Source organism: Ranitomeya variabilis, chromosome 2 (assembly GCF_051348905.1).
Source record: "Ranitomeya variabilis isolate aRanVar5 chromosome 2, aRanVar5.hap1, whole genome shotgun sequence".
Classification (NCBI taxonomy): domain Eukaryota; kingdom Metazoa; phylum Chordata; class Amphibia; order Anura; family Dendrobatidae; genus Ranitomeya; species Ranitomeya variabilis.
The window spans coordinates 1,114,963,821-1,114,984,315 of NC_135233.1; the positions used below are offsets into that span (position 1 = coordinate 1,114,963,821).

At 48.3% G+C, this 20,495-nt stretch overlaps 2 protein-coding genes across 6 annotated transcripts in view; both read left to right on the forward strand.

The window, feature by feature from the left end:
* LOC143808876 (uncharacterized) overlaps positions 1-20,495 on the forward strand; it is a 986,487-nt gene that overhangs the window by 66,935 nt on the left and 899,057 nt on the right. For 4 of the 5 annotated variants that reach the window (XM_077292026.1, XM_077292028.1, XM_077292027.1 and 1 more), the window contains exons 3-6: positions 10,493-10,669; positions 10,747-10,938; positions 11,038-11,202; positions 14,062-14,185. In XM_077292026.1, the coding sequence (XP_077148141.1) occupies positions 10,493-10,669; positions 10,747-10,938; positions 11,038-11,202; positions 14,062-14,185 (658 nt within the window). The remainder of the gene's footprint in view (positions 1-10,492; positions 10,670-10,746; positions 10,939-11,037; positions 11,203-14,061; positions 14,186-20,495) is intronic. The other variant, XM_077292030.1, reaches the window with a different exon arrangement.
* LOC143808879 (uncharacterized) lies at positions 1,329-6,664 on the forward strand. Its single transcript, XM_077292035.1, has 2 exons — positions 1,329-3,141; positions 3,239-6,664. The coding sequence occupies exons 1-2, from the start codon at positions 2,301-2,303 to the stop codon at positions 5,266-5,268; spliced, it is 2,871 nt and encodes a 956-aa protein (XP_077148150.1). The 5' UTR covers positions 1,329-2,300; the 3' UTR covers positions 5,269-6,664.

The following is a 20,495-nucleotide window of genomic DNA, read 5'->3' on the forward strand; positions in this document are numbered from 1 at the left end:
GACATGAACGGTCCCTAGTAATCCCGTGCTGATACTGGGTCATAAGGTTATTCCTCTTCAGATACTCCAGCATAGCATCCCTTAGAATGCCCTCCAGGATTTTACCCACAGTAGAGGTTAAACTTACTGGCCTATAATTACCGAGTTCAGTTTTTGCCCCTTTTTTGAATATTGGCACCACATTTGCTATACGCCAGTCCTGTGGTACAGACCCTGTTATTATGGAGTCTTTAAAGATTAAAAATAATGGTCTATCAATGACTGTACTTAGTTCCTGCAGTACTCGGGGGTGGATCCCATCCGGGCCCGGAGATTTGTCAATTTTAGTGATTTTTAGACGCCGCTGTACTTCCTGCTGGGTTAAGCAGGTGACATTTAATTGGGAATTATTATCACTAGTCATATTGTCGCCATGGGATTTTCTTTTGTAAATACTGATGAAAAAAAGTCATTTAGCATATTGGCTTTTTCCTCATCCTCCTCCACCATTTCACCCAGACTATTTTTAAGGGGGCCAACACTGTCATTTTTTAGTTTCTTACTATTTATGTAGAATATTTTGGGATTATTTTTCTTCTCTCTGACAATGAGTCTCTCTGTCTCAATCTTTGCTGCCTTGATTTGCTTTTTACATAATTTATTTAATTTTTTGTATTTATTTAATGCCTCCTCACTACCTACTTCCTTTAATTCTCTAAATGCTTTCTTTTTGTCCCTTATTGCGCCCCTTACAGCTCTATTTAGCCATATTGGTTTCCTCCTATTTCTAGTATGTTTATTCCCATACGGTATATACTGTGCACAGGTCCTATCCAGGATGCTAATAAATGTCTCCCATTTTCTTTGTGTATTTTTATGTCTCAGGATATCGTCCCAGTTAATTGCACCAAGATCCTCTCTCATCCGTTGGAAATTTGCCCTCCTGAAGTTTAGTGTCCTTGTCACCCCCCTACTACCCATCTTATTAAAGGTTACATGAAAACTTATTATTTTGTGATCACTATTCCCCCAGTGACCCCCAACCCTTATATTTGCTATGCGGTCTGGCCTGTTGGTTAATATTAGGTCTAGCAGTGCCCCCCTCCTTGTTGGGTCCTGAACCAGTTGTCAGAGGTAATTGTCTCTCATAGTTGTCAGACCCCGATCACCTTTGCTGGAACTGCAGGTTTCTGTTCCCCAATCTATTTCAGGGTAGTTGAAGTCCCCCATAATAATGACTTCTCCTTGAGTCGCAGCTTCATCTACTTGCTTTACGAGGATATTCTCCATTGCTTCCATTATTTTTGGAGATTTATAACAAACCCCTATCAGTAATTTATTATTTTCTCTTCGCCACGACAGCACCCACTTGAGAGAGGGGATCCGCCCCTAGGAACAGGAAACCCTATGGAGAGATAAAAGGGGCGGTCCCCCTCGCTCCCACAGTTGGTTTCCTGTTCCTACGGGAGACCCTTGGAGAGAAGAGGATGCCCAGCCTGGATGCCGCTTGCGCAGTTTACCTTTATGGGACGGCAAGGGCTCCAGAAGCTGGAAGCAGCGTCGGGGGTCCTATGGCAGCTTCCCCCCTCTGCTGGCAGGTACCGTGAGGCCGGGTCCGGGGAGTCGCCTGGCTCACGGAGATTCACCCAGCGGACCTGCGGGGACCAAAAAACGCTGGGGTAAGTTGATCCTGCGGCACCATCCCGGATGGTGCGCAGGCAGCGTGGGTCCGGTGTACCGTCCCCCGGAAGCAGTATCGCAAAACTTCCGGGGTGACTCAGGAGAGACGGCGCCTGCGCTGATGCTGGTGAGGACGCAGGCGCATACAGCATGGCCGCAACCCGGATGTAGCGGTTACTTCCGGGTGCGGCAGGAAGCAAGATGGCGGCCCCCATTAGAAAAGGACGCCGGCAATGATCCTCCGGCGTCCATCATGGCATCTCCACAGGACCCAGCGATGGCTTCATCTGAAGTCACCGCTATCACACCTGTCAGCCGCACAAGCAGCAGCCACAGATCTTCTGCTAAAAGCAAAAAGTCGGGCCGGTCGGTTCCATCTGTGCCTTCGTCTCCTCCTCATCAGCCGGTATTGTAACAACAACCTCACTGGGTGAGTGTGTGTCTGTACCCCTTTAGGCTGATTATACTTCCCCCCTTTTGTCTATATTCCTTAGGCAAAAAGAACGGGGAAAACCAAACACATACAATGTGCTTTATGCTCTCAGCCGCTCCCCGATAATTATTTAAAGAAGTTGTGCCAACCTTGCATTGAATCCACCTTACGTGAGGAATCTTCAGTAAGATCGGAAGATATAAGGAGCATGATTAGGGAAGAATTGCGGGCCTTCCGGAGCTCAGAAAAAATTCCTGAGAGTAGAAAAAGATATGATTCCCCTAGGTCTGGGCAGTCATCTGATATTGAAAAAGATTCGGATGATTCCCAAAAGATCATTTCCTCAGATGATGAGAGAGATACATGCTTTCCCACAGACAGTATTGATAATCTAGTAAGATCAGTTTGCAACACCATGGGTATTGAGGACACAAAAACCCCTAAAACCCCACAAGACGTAATGTTTGCAGGCCTGTCAGAAAGGAAAAAACCTTCCTTTCCTGTAATTCCAGCAATAAAAAATGTAGTTAAAAAGGAGTGGGAAAGCCAGGGACAAAGAGGATTACCGTCTTCATCAAAGAGACGCTATCCCTTTAACGATGAAGATTTCTCCATATGGTTGAAAGCCCCGAAGGTGGATGCAGCTGTGGCCTCCACCTCTAGGAAATCTTTACTACCCGTGGAAGATTCCGGCTCCTTACAAGACCCGCTGGACCGGAAGGCCGATACCCTCCTAAAAAGAGCATGGGAATCCTGTACGGGAGCTTTCAGGCCGGCTATATCAGCCACATGTACTGCCAGATCCATGTTGGTCTGGTTGAATGATTTAGAAGAAGGATTAAAAAGCGGCCTTTCCCGGGATAGACTAATCTCTTCCTTGCCGTTAATAAGGGGAGCTACAGCCTTTTTAGCAGATTCCTCGGCTGATTCCATACGGCTGGCGGCCAAATCGGCAGGTTTAACTAACGCCGCTCGTCGAGCCTTATGGCTAAAGGGGTGGAAAGGAGATCCCCAAACAAAGTCCAAACTGTGTGGTCTTCCATGCCAGGGTGAGTACCTATTCGGTACTAAGTTAGACGAAATTCTAACTAAAGCAGGTGAGAGGAAGAAGGGGTTCCCCAATAACACTTATCTTCCGTCCTACAGGAGAGCTTTCCGAAAGCCCATGTTTAATAGGAGAAAAGACTATAAAAACCAAGACCGCTGGGCTAATAAAGACTTCAAACAGAAAGGAGCATTTTTCGGAAAGCGTCCATTCAAACCTGAGGAAAAACCCCGTTAGGACAGATCTACCCGTTGGTGGTAGGTTGTCTTTCTTTTCATCACAATGGCTGACAATAACTTCTAACCCGTGGGCAACTAGCCTTATATCTACGGGTCTAAAATTAAAATTTGCCCGAGTCCCTCCGGACTCATTTTTATTGACTTCCTTAAGGTCTCAATCACAACAGGAGGCCTTAGAACAAGAAATAATAAATCTCCTGTCCAAAGGGGTACTAGTGGAAGTCCCTTTTCATCAAAAAGGAAGAGGTTTTTATTCCCCTTTATTTTTGATTCCGAAACCAGACGGATCGTTTAGAACAATAATTAACCTGAAGAGACTAAACGTCTTCTTAGAAAACCAAACCTTTAAAATGGAATCTATACGATCAACCATTAAGCTTCTTTTTCCCCATTGCTTTATGGCAGTGCTTGACCTTAAAGATGCGTATTATCATCTACCAATCTTCATTGAACATCAAAAATATCTTCGGGTGGCAGTTATGATGGCAGGTCAAGTAAGGCATTATCAATATACAGCAATGCCCTTCGGACTATCAATAGCCCCGAGAGTCTTCACAAAGTTAATGTCGGAAGTAATGTCATACTTGAGATTAAAAGACACACTTGTAATACCATATTTAGATGACCTTTTGATAGTGGGTAACTCCTTTTCCCAATGCCATCAACGAGTACTTGATACAATTTCGTCCCTGCAGGAATTGGGGTGGTTAGTAAACTGGGAAAAATCCAGATTATCCCCCACAACTCGACAAACATTCCTGGGGCTTATTCTAGACTCTACAAGTCAGAGGTGCTTTCTTCCCGACTCTAAACAAATAGCGATTATCAACAAAGTACAATCAGTGATTAATAACCCCCTAATTTCCCTAAGAGAAGGGATGTCCCTTCTTGGTTCTTTTACATCGTGTATCCCGGCTGTCCCATGGGCTCAATATCATAGTAGAAAATTACAGCATAATATTCTGCAAGAGGAAGAGAGGTTACAAGGCCTATTAGATAGTCGATTGTCTCTTCCAACAGATGTGTTAAATTCTCTTACCTGGTGGTTAGATCACAGTCATTTTACCAGTGGGGTTCCCTGGGTGGTTAAACCTTCAAGAACAATCTTTACCGATGCCAGTCCTAGTGGTTGGGGAGCACACTTAGGAGATCAAATAGCTCAAGGTCTGTGGTCTCTTGAAGAATCGAACGATTCTTCTAATAAAAAAGAACTGAAGGCTATCTATTATGCCATATGTAAATTTCTTCCACAGCTACACGGAAAGCATACAAGAATCCTTTTAGACAACATGACTGCAGTGGCATACTTAAATCACCAAGGGGGTACAAGATCAGAAGCTCTCATGTCTATAGCCGACAACATTCTATCCATAGCAGAAAAGCACCTCCTATCCTTGTCAGCACTGCACGTGAGAGGAGTCGACAATCCAAAAGCGGACTTTCTCAGCCGCCACACTCTTCGCCAAGGAGAGTGGGTTCTCAGCCGACGTATCTTTTTAATGATAGTCAAAAAATGGGGCACTCCCGAGATAGACCTTTTTTCCACAAGACGCAACAGACAAGTCAAAAGGTTCGCTTCGCTGTTCCGATCCGACAATCCAGATATCTTCGATGCTCTGCAAGTCCCATGGACATTCCAAAAAGCGTATGCCTTTCCCCCTCTAATACTTCTTCCAACAGTGATCAGAAAGATAAGGGAAGACAGAGCTCATGTGATCTTAATAGCTCTATTTTGGCCCAAGAGGCCATGGTTTTCCTGGCTGAGAGCCATGTCGATCTCAGACCCATGGATCCTTCCGGAGGATCAGGATCTTCTCTTTCAAGGCCCCTTCAACCACCCTCAAGTGAAGGGTCTGCGGTTGACAGCCTGGCATTTGAGAGGCAGCTGCTAAAAATGAGAGCATTTTCTAACAAAGTAATTGACACTCTGCTACTAAGTAGGAAAAAATCCACCACATCCATTTATGTGAGAGTGTGGAAAAAATTTTTAAACCTCTACCCAACAGCACTATCAGACAAAATTCATATCCCTATGATTTTAGAATTTCTTCAAAAAGGGCGTGATTTAGGTCTGGCAGTCAGTACCTTAAAAGTACATATTTCTGCGCTTGGTGCTTTATATGGTCACGATATTGCAGGTGACAGGTGGGTAGCTAGATTTATCGCAGCTTGCCAAAGGTCAGAGACAGTCCAAATTCCCCATGTACCACCTTGGGATGTTAATTTGGTCCTCGAAGCTCTAACAGACCACCCCTTTGAGCCACTACACTCAGCTCACATAAAACATGTTTCCATCAAAACAGCTCTTCTTGTTTCTTTGCTATCAGCTAGAAGAGTAAGCGACATACAGGCATTATCAATAGATCCGCCATTTATGTCTATATTTCCAGACAGAATTGTCCTAAAAACAGACCCTTCCTACTTACCCAAAGTATGCACTAAATTTCATAGATCACAAGAAATTTTTCTTCCCTCCTTCTATGATAACCCTACGAATCAGGAAGAACAAAAATACCACACATTAGATGTGAGGAGAGCCATATTAGCCTATCTAGATAGAACTAGCGCCTGGAGGAAGAGCAGGGCTCTCTTTATTTCCTTCCAGGGCCATAAAAAAGGAGATGGAGTCACGAAGGGTACCTTATCTCGGTGGATTCGGGATGCAATATGTTTGGCCTATTCATCCAAAGGGGAGAAGCCGCCTGAGACTGTAAAAGCACATTCCACTCGGGCGATAGCATCATCCTGGGCCGAGCGTGCGGAAATACCAATAGAACTGATATGTAAGGCCGCAACCTGGGCTTCTCCGACCACATTCTATAATCACTATAGATTGGATTTGTCTTCTTCATCTGACCTGTCCTTTGGTAGATCAGTTCTTAACACTGTAATCCCTCCCAAATGACTATCTCTGAAAGTCTCTCAAGTGGGTGCTGTCGTGGCGAAGAGAAAACACCGGATTACGTACCGGTAATGCTCTTTTATAGAGCCACGACAGCACCCCTTTACTTCCCACCCTATTAACTTATTTTTATAAAAGCACGATTAAGGGTGTTTTTTGGTTCTTATAGTTAGCCATACTAAGTTAACTAATGATAAATGATGAAATCGTATTGCCTACTAATCTGGTGGGCGGTTCCTCGCAATCTCTGTAACCCAACTGTGGGAGCGAGGGGGACCGCCCCTTTTATCTCTCCATAGGGTTTCCTGTTCCTAGGGGCGGATCCCCTCTCTCAAGTGGGTGCTGTCGTGGCTCTATAAAAGAGCATTACCGGTACGTAATCCGGTGTTTTTTCCCCCTCCCCTTATCTCCACCCACAGGGACTCTACATTTTCATTAGATTCACCTATATTATCACGCAGGATGGGTTTTAAGGAAGATTTTACATACAGACACACCCCACCCCCTCGCTTATCTGTACGGTCATTTCTGAACAGGCTATAGCCCTGCAAGTTAACAGCCCAGTCATGGCTCTCATCCAGCCACGTCTCAGATATCCCCACCATGTCATAATTATGCTCCAACAACATTAGTTCTAATTCGTCCATGTTGTTGGCGAGGCTTCTGGCATTAGTATACATGCACTTGATGTTCCTCTCTGTACCTCTATTCTTTCTTAAATTACTAACTGTTCTAACCCCACCCCCCATGCCACCGCCACCCCCAACTTCCTTATTTGTGCCCAGGTCTCTATCTGCACTATCTTCCCCTCCTATAAAATGAATACCCTCCCCCCCAATCCCTAGTTTAAACACTCCTCCAACCTTCTAACCATTTTCTCCCCCAGCACAGCTGCCCCTTCCCCATTGAGGTGCAGCCCGTCCCTAGCGTAGAGCCTGTAGCCCACTGAGAAGTCGGCCCAGTTCTGCAGGAACCCAAACCCCTCCTTCCTTCACCAATTCTTGAGCCACTTATTAACCTCCCTAATCTCCCGTTGCCTCTCTGGCGTGGCACGTGGTACAGGCAGTATTTCGGAAAATACCCGTTGGAGGTCCTTGCTTTCAGGTTGGTTGCAGCCTAATTCCCTGAAATCATCTTTAAGGACCTTCCACCTACCTCTAACTTTGTCATTTGTGCCAATGTGCACCATGACCGCTGGGTCCTCACCAGCCCCTCCCAGTAATCTGTCCACCCGATCAGCGATGTGTCGGACTCGAGCGCCAGGTAGGCAGCACACCGTCCGACGATCCCTGTCTTTGTGACAGATTGCCCTATCTGTTCCCCTTATAATTGAGTCCCCCACTACCAGCACCTGTCTGGCCTGCCCTGCTCTCCTATTTCCCTCCTTACTGGAGCAGTCACTCCTCCGGCTTTCAGAGGACATGCCTGGCTGCAGCAGTGCTACCCCTGTACTGGCACCCCCCTCATCTGCCAACTTAGCAAACTTATTGGGGTGTGCCAGATCAGGACTAGCCTCCCTGGCACTCTTCCCTCTACCCCGCTTTCTGAATGTCACCCAGCTAACTGCCACACTGTCCTGCAGCTCCATCCTACCATCCCCCTCCTCATCTATCCCATTGAGCGTCTGCTCTGTGAGCAGAAGACTCCTCTCCATATTGTCTATGGATCTCAGTGTTGCCAGCTGCACATTTAGATCCAGTATCTGGGTTTCCAAATGCACAACGTGCTCACATCTCGCACAGCAGTATGCACCCTCGACCGGCTGGTCAAGGACTGCATACATGTGGCAAGATGTGCACTGGATGGCATTAACAATAGTGGAGCACATTTCCTAATGGGGATTGCACCAGACAAAAGCGTTAAATAAAATATAAATACAAAGTATTAATAAAAAACAGACAGCAATTCAGTAATTCCTCCCTTGGAAACTCCCAGAATCCAAAGTCACTGAATCACAAGTCACACTTACCGCCGTCCACACTTACTCCGGTCACACTCCGCTCGCTCACACTCGCTAAGCTGAAGATTTATACATTTTTTTTTTTCCCTTCAGCAACAATCCACCTTGCTGTTCAATGCTCTACCAAAAAAAAAAAGCTTAAAAAAAAAGCTTAAAGGAAACCAGTCATGTCCGATAACGGTATTTACCTGCAGATATAATTTTCCAGGACAGCGTATCGTTTGATCGGGACATGGCAGGTCTATACCTGGACCGTGGGCTAATAAGGAGGCGAATCGCTTGTTTTCTCCCAGTCCCCTCCCTATAATACATGGAGGATTTCCAGCTTTTCTGCACATCTGCCCCTCATTCCATGCTCCGGCTCACGGGGTCCGGGATGACCCTCTGCCGTCCCACTGACGCTCTCCTCCTGAGCTGTGGTTCACAGAGATTCTGACCCTTTGTGCAGCGAGAAGTTTGTGAATGGCAGACAGATCCTTGTGTGATTCCTTATAGAATTTCCCTTACACCTTCTTCTGTCTTCTGATTTTGTCTTTGCTTTTGTTCCTTTTTTTTTTGTTCCAGTTGTATGACGATCCCCATGCCAACTCCCTGAACCTACTAGTAGCTTTTCAAAGACCCAAGCCAGGGCCCTTCATAGCAATATATTCATAAAAGACGGAAAATCTAAATATTCCCTGTGGCCTGCCCAGCAGTGACCAGTGCCAAGACGGCCATGGCGGCCTCACTAAGAATGGCTGGATTCCATGTACAGTTATTATTTATTGTTATAGCGCCATTTATTCCATGCCGCTTTACATGTGAGGAGGGTGTACATAACAGTTGTAGCACTGGCTCCATAGTAGACCCTACTTCAGGCTTCTGTACATGTCGGACCTAGTGGAGATTGTTCGGCTCCGCTTGCCATCGCAGGCACCTAATGGTCGTGTCATACACACAAATGATCTGTAATTCCTAATAATAAATTAGAAGTCCACTTCCAAGAAGAGATCCATGATAAAATGTATTTCTATTAATCCAAAATGATCACAAACCAGTATACTAACAGAATGTCATGTCGGGGACGCCGGCTGGGGCCCTTCGGGAGTATTTGGCACTAGAGCACTTCATATAGTGATATATGATGGGATCCTTCTCTTCAGCTGACAGTACCATTCTGCTATCTTCATGTACCTTGATATTTGGATTATTCTATTAGAAGAATGATTACATTGTTACTGAAGATTCTTTATTTTGGACTTGTGATCCTTCTTTTTCCTATGAGTAATTCTGCCATCCCCTCCATCCACTGGGCACTATAGCACTTTACTCTCTAATAAATGTGATGTGTCCTCCCGTTGGTGGGGTTATTCTGTGGACTATTACTGTTGGATATGCTGATTGTTATATGGTATTTACATAGGGAGGATGTATATGATTTCTTGGTTATGGATTATATTATGGATGTGTAAGTGTCCTTTTTAACGGTGTCCGCTACGTGACATCTTTACTAGTTCGGAATCTTGTGAGTACCTAATGAGTTGTATTTTGTTCCTTGCCTTTCTAACCATCTGGCATCTCTCTAACTCCTTCATGTAATCCATGCAGACAAGGATAATGTGTTCCTCCCATACACTCCTGATATAAATATCATATAGTGCTGACCTTCCGGGCCCTCAAGAAGATCTGTACATCTAATGTTCAGCCGTGTACATTCATCTTCCTTTGGCAGAGAAGACACTTGCTCTTCTACTTTGGAGAGTCCTCCTCATAGTCATCCCTCCTCATAGTCATCCCTCTTCATCCCCTCTCCTGTTGTTCATAGATTTTATTGATAGAACCACAGAGAAGAGCCAGGAGAAGTCTCTTATTGTCACACTGCTTCCATTGTTAGTATAGCTAATAGGATGTCTTTCAGAGGATCTGCTTTTCTTCTCTGAGAAGTCTACAGATTTTCTACCTTACCTTCTATAGTTGAACTCCATAGAATGGTCTGTCGTATCGCTATTTGATTGTATCTTGCTATATTCACGCCTCACTGCTGTATCACCACACCGCTAACAAAGTTGCCAAGAGAATCCCACCAACAAACCACTGAAAACAAGTTTTGGCTGACTACCAATTTCATTCTCCAAGGGCCCGTAAACCTCCCAAACAATAAAACGTAAACCAGCAGAAACAGGCAATGAGAGCCACATGAGTTCTCCAGTTGGGAAGATGGGCAGGTCCAGCTATTATTTTTCAATCATGTTGTTCATCATCTCTCCTTACACAGGAATGCACCATAGAGAAGAAGACATCAGGTGACTGTGTGACTCCCATCATCCATCTCCATGTATCCGGAAGAGGGAGCAGGAGTGAGAGCCCCATCACAGAAGCCCCACACTCCCCGATGCCTGAGAAGAAGATCCTCGATCTCACCAACGAGATCACAGAGCTGCTGACTGGAGAGGTGACTGCTGGGAATGCTGGGAAATTCTACTGTCATACACTGGAGGATTCTGGGTAATATTGGAATATGTGTGTCAGGTTCCTGTCAGGTGTCAGGATGCCGCTGTCTATTTCTCCATGGAGGAGTGGGAGTACATGGAAGGACAGAAGGATCAGTACCAGGACGTCAGGATGAAAAATGACCCAACGAGGAGCGACCAGGACAACAGCAACATGACTGCAAGAATATTACTCCTCGCCCTGGAGATAATCGACTTGTTAAAGGGAAAGGTGAGAGTCTCTCATGAGATCACTCTGATCTCTATTAATATAACAGGACTGATAAGATGGATAGAATCTGTGGTGATCGGCGTCTGTCACTGTACACAGGAGCACACGGTGGTGAAGAAGACGTCCGGTGACCGTGTGACCCCCTGTATGTCCGGAGGACGGAGCAAGATCCAGAGCCCCATCACAGAACCCCTGCACTCCCCGACACCTGAGAAGAAGGTCCTAGAACTGGCCAACAAGATCACTGAGCTGCTGACCGGAGAGGTGACTGCTGGGAGATTACACTGGGGGATTCTGGGTGAGGAGAGGAGACTGCTGGGAGATTACACTGGAGGATTCTGGGTGATGAGAGGTGACTGCTGGGAGATGACACTGGGGGATTATGGGTGATGGGAGGAGAGGAGACTGCTGGGAGATTACACTGGGGGATTCTGGGTGATGGGAGGAGAGGAGACTGCTGGGAGATTACACTGGGGGATTCTGGGTGATGGGAGGAGAGGAGACTGCTGGGAGATTACACTGGGGGATTCTGGGTGATGGGAGGAGAGGAGACTGCTGGGAGATTACACTGGGGGATTCTGGGTGATGAGCGGAGACTGCTGGGAGATTACACTGGGGGATTCTGGGTGATGAGAGGAGACTGCTAGGAGATTATACTGGGGGATTCTGGGTGATGAGAGGAGACTGCTGGGAGATTACACTGGGGGATTCTGGGTGATGAGAGGAGACTGCTGGGAGATTATACAGTATACACTGGGGGATTCTGGGTGATGAGAGGAGACTGCTAGGAGATTATACTGGGGGATTCTGGGTGATGAGAAGAGACTGCTGGGAGATTACACTGGGGGATTCTGGGTGATGAGAGGAGACTGCTGGGAGATTACACTGGGGGATTCTGGGTGATGAGCGGAGAGGAGACTGCTGGGAGATTACACTGGGGGATTCTGGGTGATGAGCGGAGAGGTGACTGCTGGGAGATTACACTGGAGGATTCTGGGTGATGAGCAGAGAGGAGACTACTGGGAGATTATACTGGGGGATTCTGGGTGATGAGAGGAGACTACTGGGAGATTATACTGGGGGATTCTGGGTGATGAGAGGAGACTGCTGGGAGATTATACTGGAGGATTCTGGGTGATGAGCAGAGAGGAGACTGCTGGGAGATTATACTGGGGGATTCTGGGTGATGAGAGGAGACTGCTGGGAGATTACACTGGGGGATTCTGGGTGATGGGCGGAGAGGAGACTGCTGGGAGATTACACTGGGGGATTCTGGGTGCTGAGCGGAGAGGAGACTGCTGGGAGATTACACTGGGGGATTCTGGGTGATGGGCGGAGAGGAGACTGCTGGGAGATTACACTGGGGGATTCTGGGTGCTGAGTGGAGAGGAGACTGCTAGGAGATTACACTGGGGGATTCTGGGTGATGAGAGGAGACTGCTGGGAGATTACACTGGGGGATTCTGGGTGATGAGCGGAGAGGAGACTGCTGGGAGATTACACTGGGGGATTCTGGGTGCTGAGCGGAGAGGAGACTGCTGGGAGATTACACTGGGGGATTCTAGGTGATGAGAGGAGACTGCTGGGAGATTATACAGTATACACTGGAGGATTCTGGGTGATGAGAGGAGACTGCTGGGAGATTATACAGTATACACTGGAGGATTCTGGGTGATGAGAGGAGACTGCTGGGAGATTATACAGTATACACTGGAGGATTCTGGGTGATGAGAGGAGACTGCTGGGAGACTATACAGTATACACTGGAGGATTCTGGGTGGTGAGAGGAGACTGCTGGGAGATTATACAGTATACACTGGAGGATTCTGGGTGATGAGAGGAGACTGCTGGGAGATTATACAGTGTACACTGGAGGATTCTGGGTGATGAGAGGAGGGTGCTGGGAGATTATACAGTATACACTGGAGGATTCTGGGTGATGAGAGGAGACTGCTGGGAGATTATACAGTATACACTGGAGGATTCTGGGTGATGAGAGGAGACTGCTGGGAGATATACAGTATACACTGGAGGATTCTGGGTGATGAGAGGAGACTGCTGGGAGATTATACAGTATACACTGGAGGATTCTGGGTGATGAGGAGACTGCTGGGAGGTTATACAGTATACACTGGAGGATTCTGGGTGATGAGAGGAGACTGCTGGGAGATTATACAGTGTACACTGGAGGATTCTGGGTGATGAGAGGAGGGTGCTGGGAGATTATACAGTATACACTGGAGGATTCTGGGTGATGAGAGGAGACTGCTGGGAGATTATACAGTATACACTGGAGGATTCTGGGTGATGAGAGGAGACTGCTGGGAGATTATACAGTGTACACTGGAGGATTCTGGGTGATGAGAGGAGGGTGCTGGGAGATTATACAGTATACACTGGAGGATTCTGGGTGATGAGAGGAGACTGCTGGGAGATTATACAGTGTACACTGGAGGATTCTGGGTGATGAGAGGAGGGTGCTGGGAGATTATACAGTATACACTGGAGGATTCTGGGTGATGAGAGGAGACTGCTGGGAGATTATACAGTATACACTGGAGGATTCTGGGTGGTGAGAGGAGACTGCTGGGAGATTATACAGTGTACACTGGAGGATTCTGGGTGATGAGAGGAGACTGCTGGGAGATTATACAGTATACACTGGAGGATTCTGGGTGATGAGAGGAGACTGCTGGGAGATTATACAGTATACACTGGAGGATTCTGGGTGGTGAGAGGAGACTGCTGGGAGATTATACAGTGTACACTGGAGGATTCTGGGTGATGAGAGGAGACTGCTGGGAGATTATACAGTATACACTGGAGGATTCTGGGTGATGAGAGGAGACTGCTGGGAGATTATACAGTATACACTGGAGGATTCTGGGTGATGAGAGGAGACTGCTGGGACATTATACAGTATACACTGGAGGATTCTGGGTGATGAGAGGAGACTGCTGGGAGATTATACAGTATACACTGGAGGATTCTGGGTGATGAGGAGACTGCTGGGAGATTATACAGTATACACTGGAGGATTCTGGGTGATGAGAGGAGACTGCTGGGAGATTATACAGTGTACACTGGAGGATTGTGGGTGATGCCGGTCTCGTTGGTTGTCAGGTTGCTGTCAGGTGTCAGGACGTCGCTCTCTATTTCTCCATGGAGGAGTGGGATTATGTAGAAGGACACTGGGAGCAGTATAAGGACGTTGTGGTGGAGGAGCTCCGGCCTCTTGTATCACCAGGTAAGAGGAGACCTCCGTCATTTCTTTGTGGTCATTTCTTTGTGGCCGTTTCTGTGGTTGCACTGGCAGATATAATACAGCCTCACCACTGACTCTGGCCGTACATACACGTGTCTGCAAATTGCCTCTGCTGAAAAAAAGAGGACTTAACTCTACAGCGCCACCTGTTGGAAGTAGCGATCCTACAAGTCACAATCAACCCTTTAACGAGTCGTGCAATATGACTTAGGATAAAAGCCAAATCAGTATCTCAATTCGCAGACACGGTGTTTCGGGCTGTTGGCCCTCGTCAGTGCGAAGCATGAGAACTTGTGTCTGTAATTATTGTTAGTATAATAATTGTTATTTGGTGTGACATGATTTTGCCCGTCTCTGGATGTGCGCTGATGATCATGGAAGAGGAGCAGGTTTGCTGTGGAACGTGGTCTGGATGTCTTGGTCTCCTTTGTGCTTCCCCTGATGATTGATGGGAACGTCTCGGACACAGTTATTGGGGAAGCTAGGACAATGGCAGGATCCAGTACTCCGCACCTTCTGGTCCTCTGGTGATCGGGGATTTGCTTCTAATGTGCAGTGGTTTCCAGAACTTTTCTTCTAGAGCTTTGATCAGAGGTGGGACACGGATGGGGCTTTACACTTCCCGCTTCTGTGAGGTGGTGAGCGGTGGATTTGTTGAGAGCACCCCAATGTGTGTCCATCTTGTGTGTGTTAGTGTCATTAGCTGGAAGTGCAGTTCAAGGAAGCATCGGGCCACTCAATAGAAGCACCGACCTCTGCTTGGAGAATGTCTTGGAGATGCACCTTTCTACCTTTCTAAAGGGGTCTCCGATGTTGTGTGTTTTCTTTTTTTATTAATATAAAGAGTTTTATGGAAACTACCAGAAAGTACTACAGAGAAGTAGAAAATGGGAATTATGCGCTGAAACCTTACGCAATTATTGTATGTGATTTATGATTTTGGAGATTTGTAGAGAAGTCACATTATTTTCAAAACCTTAAGGGCATTAACAAGTCTAGAGGTGAGAGACTAAGGGCCCCTTCACACTGTGCAATCAAAGTCTGAACGAGCGATGATGAGATTGAGAGGACAAATCTCATTAAGTTTAGTTTCTCCCAATTAAAGTGAGATAACAACACTAATGGGGTCACCATAGCCCCTTATACATGGTAAGATGTCCCACAAAGCTTTGTGCGCAGTATGATGTGCCCCACAGCCCCCTACACAGGGTAAGATGCCCCACAAAGCTTTGTGCGCAGTATGATGTGCCCCCAGCCCCCTATACAGGGTAAGATGTCCCACAAAGCTTTGTGTGCGCAGTATGATGTGCCCCCCAGCCCCCTATACAGGGTAAGATGCCCCACAAAGCTTTGTGTGCGCAGTATGATGTGCCCCCCAGCCCCCTATACAGGGTAAGATGCCCCACAAAGCTTTGTGTGCGCAGTATGATGTGCCCCCCAGCTCCATATACAGGGTAAGATGTCCCACAAAGCTTTGTGCGCAGTATGATGTGCCCCCCAGCCCCCTATAAAGGGTAAGATGCCCCACAAAGCTTTGTGTGCGCAGTATGATGTGCCCCCCAGCCCCCTATACAGAGTAAGATGTCCCACAAAGCTTTGTGTGCGCAGTATGATGTGCCCCCCAGCCCCCTATACAGGGTAAGATGTCCCACAAAGCTTTGTGTGCGCAGTATGATGTGCCCCACAGCCCCTATACAGGGTAAGATGCCCCACAAAGCTTTGTTTGCGCAGTATGATGTGCCCCCCAGCCCCCTATACAGGGTAAGATATCCCACAAAGCTTTGTGTGAGCAGTATGATGTGCCCCACAGCCCCCTACACAGGGTAAGATGTCCCACAAAGCTTTGTGTGCGCAGTATGATGTGCCCCCCAGCCCCCTATACAGGGTAAGATGTCCCACAAAGCTTTGTGTGCGCAGTATGATGTGCCCCCCAGCCCCCTATACAGGGTAAGATGTCCCACAAAGCTTTGTGTGCGCAGTATGATGTGCCCCCCAGCCCCCTATACAGGGTAAGATATCCAACAAAGCTTTGTGTGCGCAGTATGATGTGCCCCACAGACCCCTACACAGGGTAAGATGTCCCACAAAGCTTTGTGTGCGCAGTATGATGTGCCCCCCAGCCCCCTATACAGGGTAAGATGTCCCACAAAGCTTTGTGTGCGCAGTATGATGTGCCCCCCAGACCCCTATACAGGGTAAGATGCCCCACAAAGCTTTGTGTCCACAGTATGATGTGCCCCACAGCCCCTATACAGGGTAAGATGCCCCTATACAGGGTAAGATGCCCCACAAAGCTTTGTGTGCGCAGTATGATGTGCCCCCCAGCCCCCTATACAGGGTAAGATGCCCCACAAAGCTTTGTGTGCGCAGTATGATGTGCCCCACAGCCCCTATACAGGGTAAGATGCCCCACAAAGCTTTGTGTGCGCAGTATGATGTGCCCCCCAGCCCCCTATACAGGGTAAGATGTCCCACAAAGCTTTGTTTGCGCAGTATGATGTGCCCCCCAGCCCCCTATACAGGGTAAGATGCCCCACAAAGCTTTGTGTGCGCAGTATGATTTGCCCCCCAGCCCCCTATACAGGGTAAGATGTCCCACAAAGCTTTGTTTGCGCAGTATGATGTGCCCCCCAGCCCCCTATACAGGGTAAGATGCCCCACAAAGCTTTGTGTGCGCAGTATGATGTGCCCCCCAGCCCCCTATACAGGGTAAGATGTCCCACAAAGCTTTGTTTGCGCAGTATGATGTGCCCCCCAGCCCCCTATACAGGGTAAGATGTCCCACAAAGCTTTGTGTGCGCAGTATGATGTGCCCCCCAGCCCCCTATACAGGGTAAGATGTCCCACAAAGCTTTGTGTGCGCAGTATGATGTGCCCCACAGCCCCTATACAGGGTAAGATGCCCCACAAAGCTTTGTTTGCGCAGTATGATGTGCCCCCCAGCCCCCTATACAGGGTAAGATATCCCACAAATCTTTGTGTCCACAGTATGATGTGCCCCACAGCCCCTATACAGGGTAAGATGTCCCACAAAGCTTTGTGTGCGCAGTATGATGTGCCCCACAGCCCCCTACACAGGGTAAGATGTCCCACAAAGCTTTGTGTGCGCAGTATGATGTGCCCCCCAGCCCCCTATACAGGGTAAGATGTCCCACAAAGCTTTGTGTGCGCAGTATGATGTGCCCCCCAGCCCCCTATACAGGGTAAGATGTCCCACAAAGCTTTGTGTGCGCAGTATGATGTGCCCCCCAGCCCCCTATACAGGGTAAGATATCCCACAAAGCTTTGTGTGCGCAGTATGATGTGCTCCACAGCCCCCTACACAGGGTAAGATGCCCCACAAAGCTTTGTGTGCGCAGTATGATGTGCCCCCCAGCTCCATATACAGGGTAAGATGTCCCACAAAGCTTTGTTTGCGCAGTATGATGTGCCCCCCAGCCCCCTATACAGGGTAAGATGTCCCACAAAGCTTTGTTTGCGCAGTATGATGTGCCCCCCAGCCCCCTATACAGGGTAAGATGCCCCACAAAGCTTTGTGTGCGCAGTATGATGTGCCCCCCAGCCCCCTATACAGGGTAAGATGCCCCACAAAGCTTTGTGTGCGCAGTATGATGTGCCCCACAGCCCCCTATACAGGGTAAGATATCCAACTAAGCTTTTGTGTGCGCAGTATGGTGTGCCCCCCAGCTCCATATACATGGTAAGATGTCCCGTTAGCTTTGTGTGCGCAGTATGATGTGCCCCCCAGCTCCATATACATGATAAGATGTCCCGTTAGCTTTGTGTGCTCAATATGATGTGCCCCCCAGCTCCATATACATGGTAAGATGTCCCGTTAGCTGTGTGTGCTCAGTATGATGTGCCCCCACAGCCCCCTACAGGGTAAAATGTCCCACAAAGCTTTGTGTGCGCAGTATGATGTGCCCCCTAGCTCCCTTAACAGTGTGATGATACCACAGCTCCCCACACAGTAAGATGGCCTCCATACCATCCTTCTCCTTGTGATGAACCCTGCAGCACCTTCACACAATATAATGGTAATCACAATCCCACACACAGAATGATGAGTCCCACAGTTTCCCCCCAGACAGTATGATGGAACCCACGACCCCTTCACTTACAGTATCATAGACTCCACAGCTCCTCCACACAAAGTGTGATGAACCTCACAGTTCGCTCACACATAGAATGATGGATCACACAGTCTCCCACACACAGTATGATGCCCCCTTAGCCTCCCACACACAGTATGATGCCCCCTTAGCCTCCAACACACAGTATGATGCCCCCTTAGCCTCCCACATACAGTATGATGCCCCGTAGCCTCCCACACACAGTATGATGCCCCTTAGCCTCCCACACACAGTATGATGCCCCTTAGCCTCCCACACACCGTATGATGCCCCCTTAGCCTCCCACACACAGTATGATGCCACTGAGCCTCCCACACACAGTATGATGCCCCTTAGCCTCCCACACACAGTATGATGCCCCTTTAGCCTCCCACACACAGTATGATGCCCCTTAGCCTCCCACACACAGTATGATGCCCCTTAGCCTCCCACACACAGTATGATGCCACTGAGCCTCCCACACACCGTATGATGCCCCCTTAGCCTCCCACACACAGTATGATGCCCCTTAGCCTCCCACACACAGTATGATGCCCCTTATCCTCCCACACACAGTATGATGCCCCTTTAGCCTCCCACACACAGTATGATGCCTTTTTAGCCTCCCACACACAGTATGATGCCCCTTAGCCTCCCACACACAGTATGATGCCCCTTAGCCTCCCACACACAGTATGATGCCCCTGAGCCTCGCACACAGTATGATGCCCCTTAACCTCCCACACACAGTATGATGCCCCTTAGCCTCCCACACTCAGTATGATGCCCCCTGAGCCTCCCACACACAGTATGATGCCCCTTAGCCTCCCACACACAGTATGATGCCCCTGAGCCTCGCACACACAGTATGATGCCCCTTAACCTCCCACACAGTATGATGCCCCTTAGCCTCTCACACTCAGTATGATGCCCCTTAGCCTCCCACACACAATATGATGCCCCTTAGCTTCCCACACACAGTATGATGCCCCTTAGCCTCCCACACACAGTATGATGCCCCTTAGCCTCCCACACACAGTATGATGCCCCTTAGCCTCGCACACACAGTATGATGCCCCTTAACCTCCCACACACAGTATGATGCCCCTTAGCCTCCCACACACAGTATGATGCCCCTTAGCCTCCCACACTCAGTATGATGCCCCTTAGCTTCCCACACACAGTATGATGCCCCTTAGCCTCCCACACACAATATGATGCCCCTTAGCTTCCCACACACAGTATGATGCCCCTTAGCCTCCCACATTCAGTATGATGCCCCTTAGCCTCGCACACACAGTATGATGTCCCTTAGCTTCCCACACACAGTATGATGCCCCTTAGCCTCCCACACACAATATGATGCCCCTTAGCCTCCCACACACAGTATGATGCCCCTTAGCTTCCCACACACAGTATGATGCCCCTTAGCCTCCCACACACAGTATGATGCCCCTTAGCCTCCCACATTCAGTATGATGCCCCTTAGCCTCCCACACCCAGTATGATGCCCCCTTAGCCTCCCACACTCAGTATGATGCCCCTTAACCTCCCACACTCAGTATGATGCCTCTTAACCTCCCACACACAGTATGATGCCCCTGAGCCTCTCACACACAGTATGATGCCCCTTAGCCTCGCACACACAGTATGATGCCCCTGAGCCTCCCACACTCAGTATGATGCCCCTTAGCCTCTCACAGTCAGTATGATGCCCCTTAGCCTCCCACACACAATATGATGCCCCTTAGCTTCCCACACACAGTATGATGCCCCTTAGCCTCCCACACACAGTGTGATGCCCCTTAGCCTCCCACACACAGTATGATGCCCCTTAGCCTCGCACACACAGTATGATGCCCCTTAACCTCCCACACACAGTATGATGCCCCTTAGCCTTCCACACACAGTATGATGCCCCTTAGCCTCCCACACATAGTATGATGCCCCTTAGCCTCCCACACTCAGTATGATGCCCCTTAGCCTCCCACACACAATATGATGCCCCTTAGCTTCCCACACACAGTATGATGCCCCTTAGCCTCCCACACTCAGTATGATGCCCCTTAGCCTCCCACACACAGTATGATGCCCCTTAGCCTCCCACACACAATATGATGCCCCTTAGCTTCCCACACACAGTATGATGCCCCTTAGCCTCCCACACTCAGTATGATGCC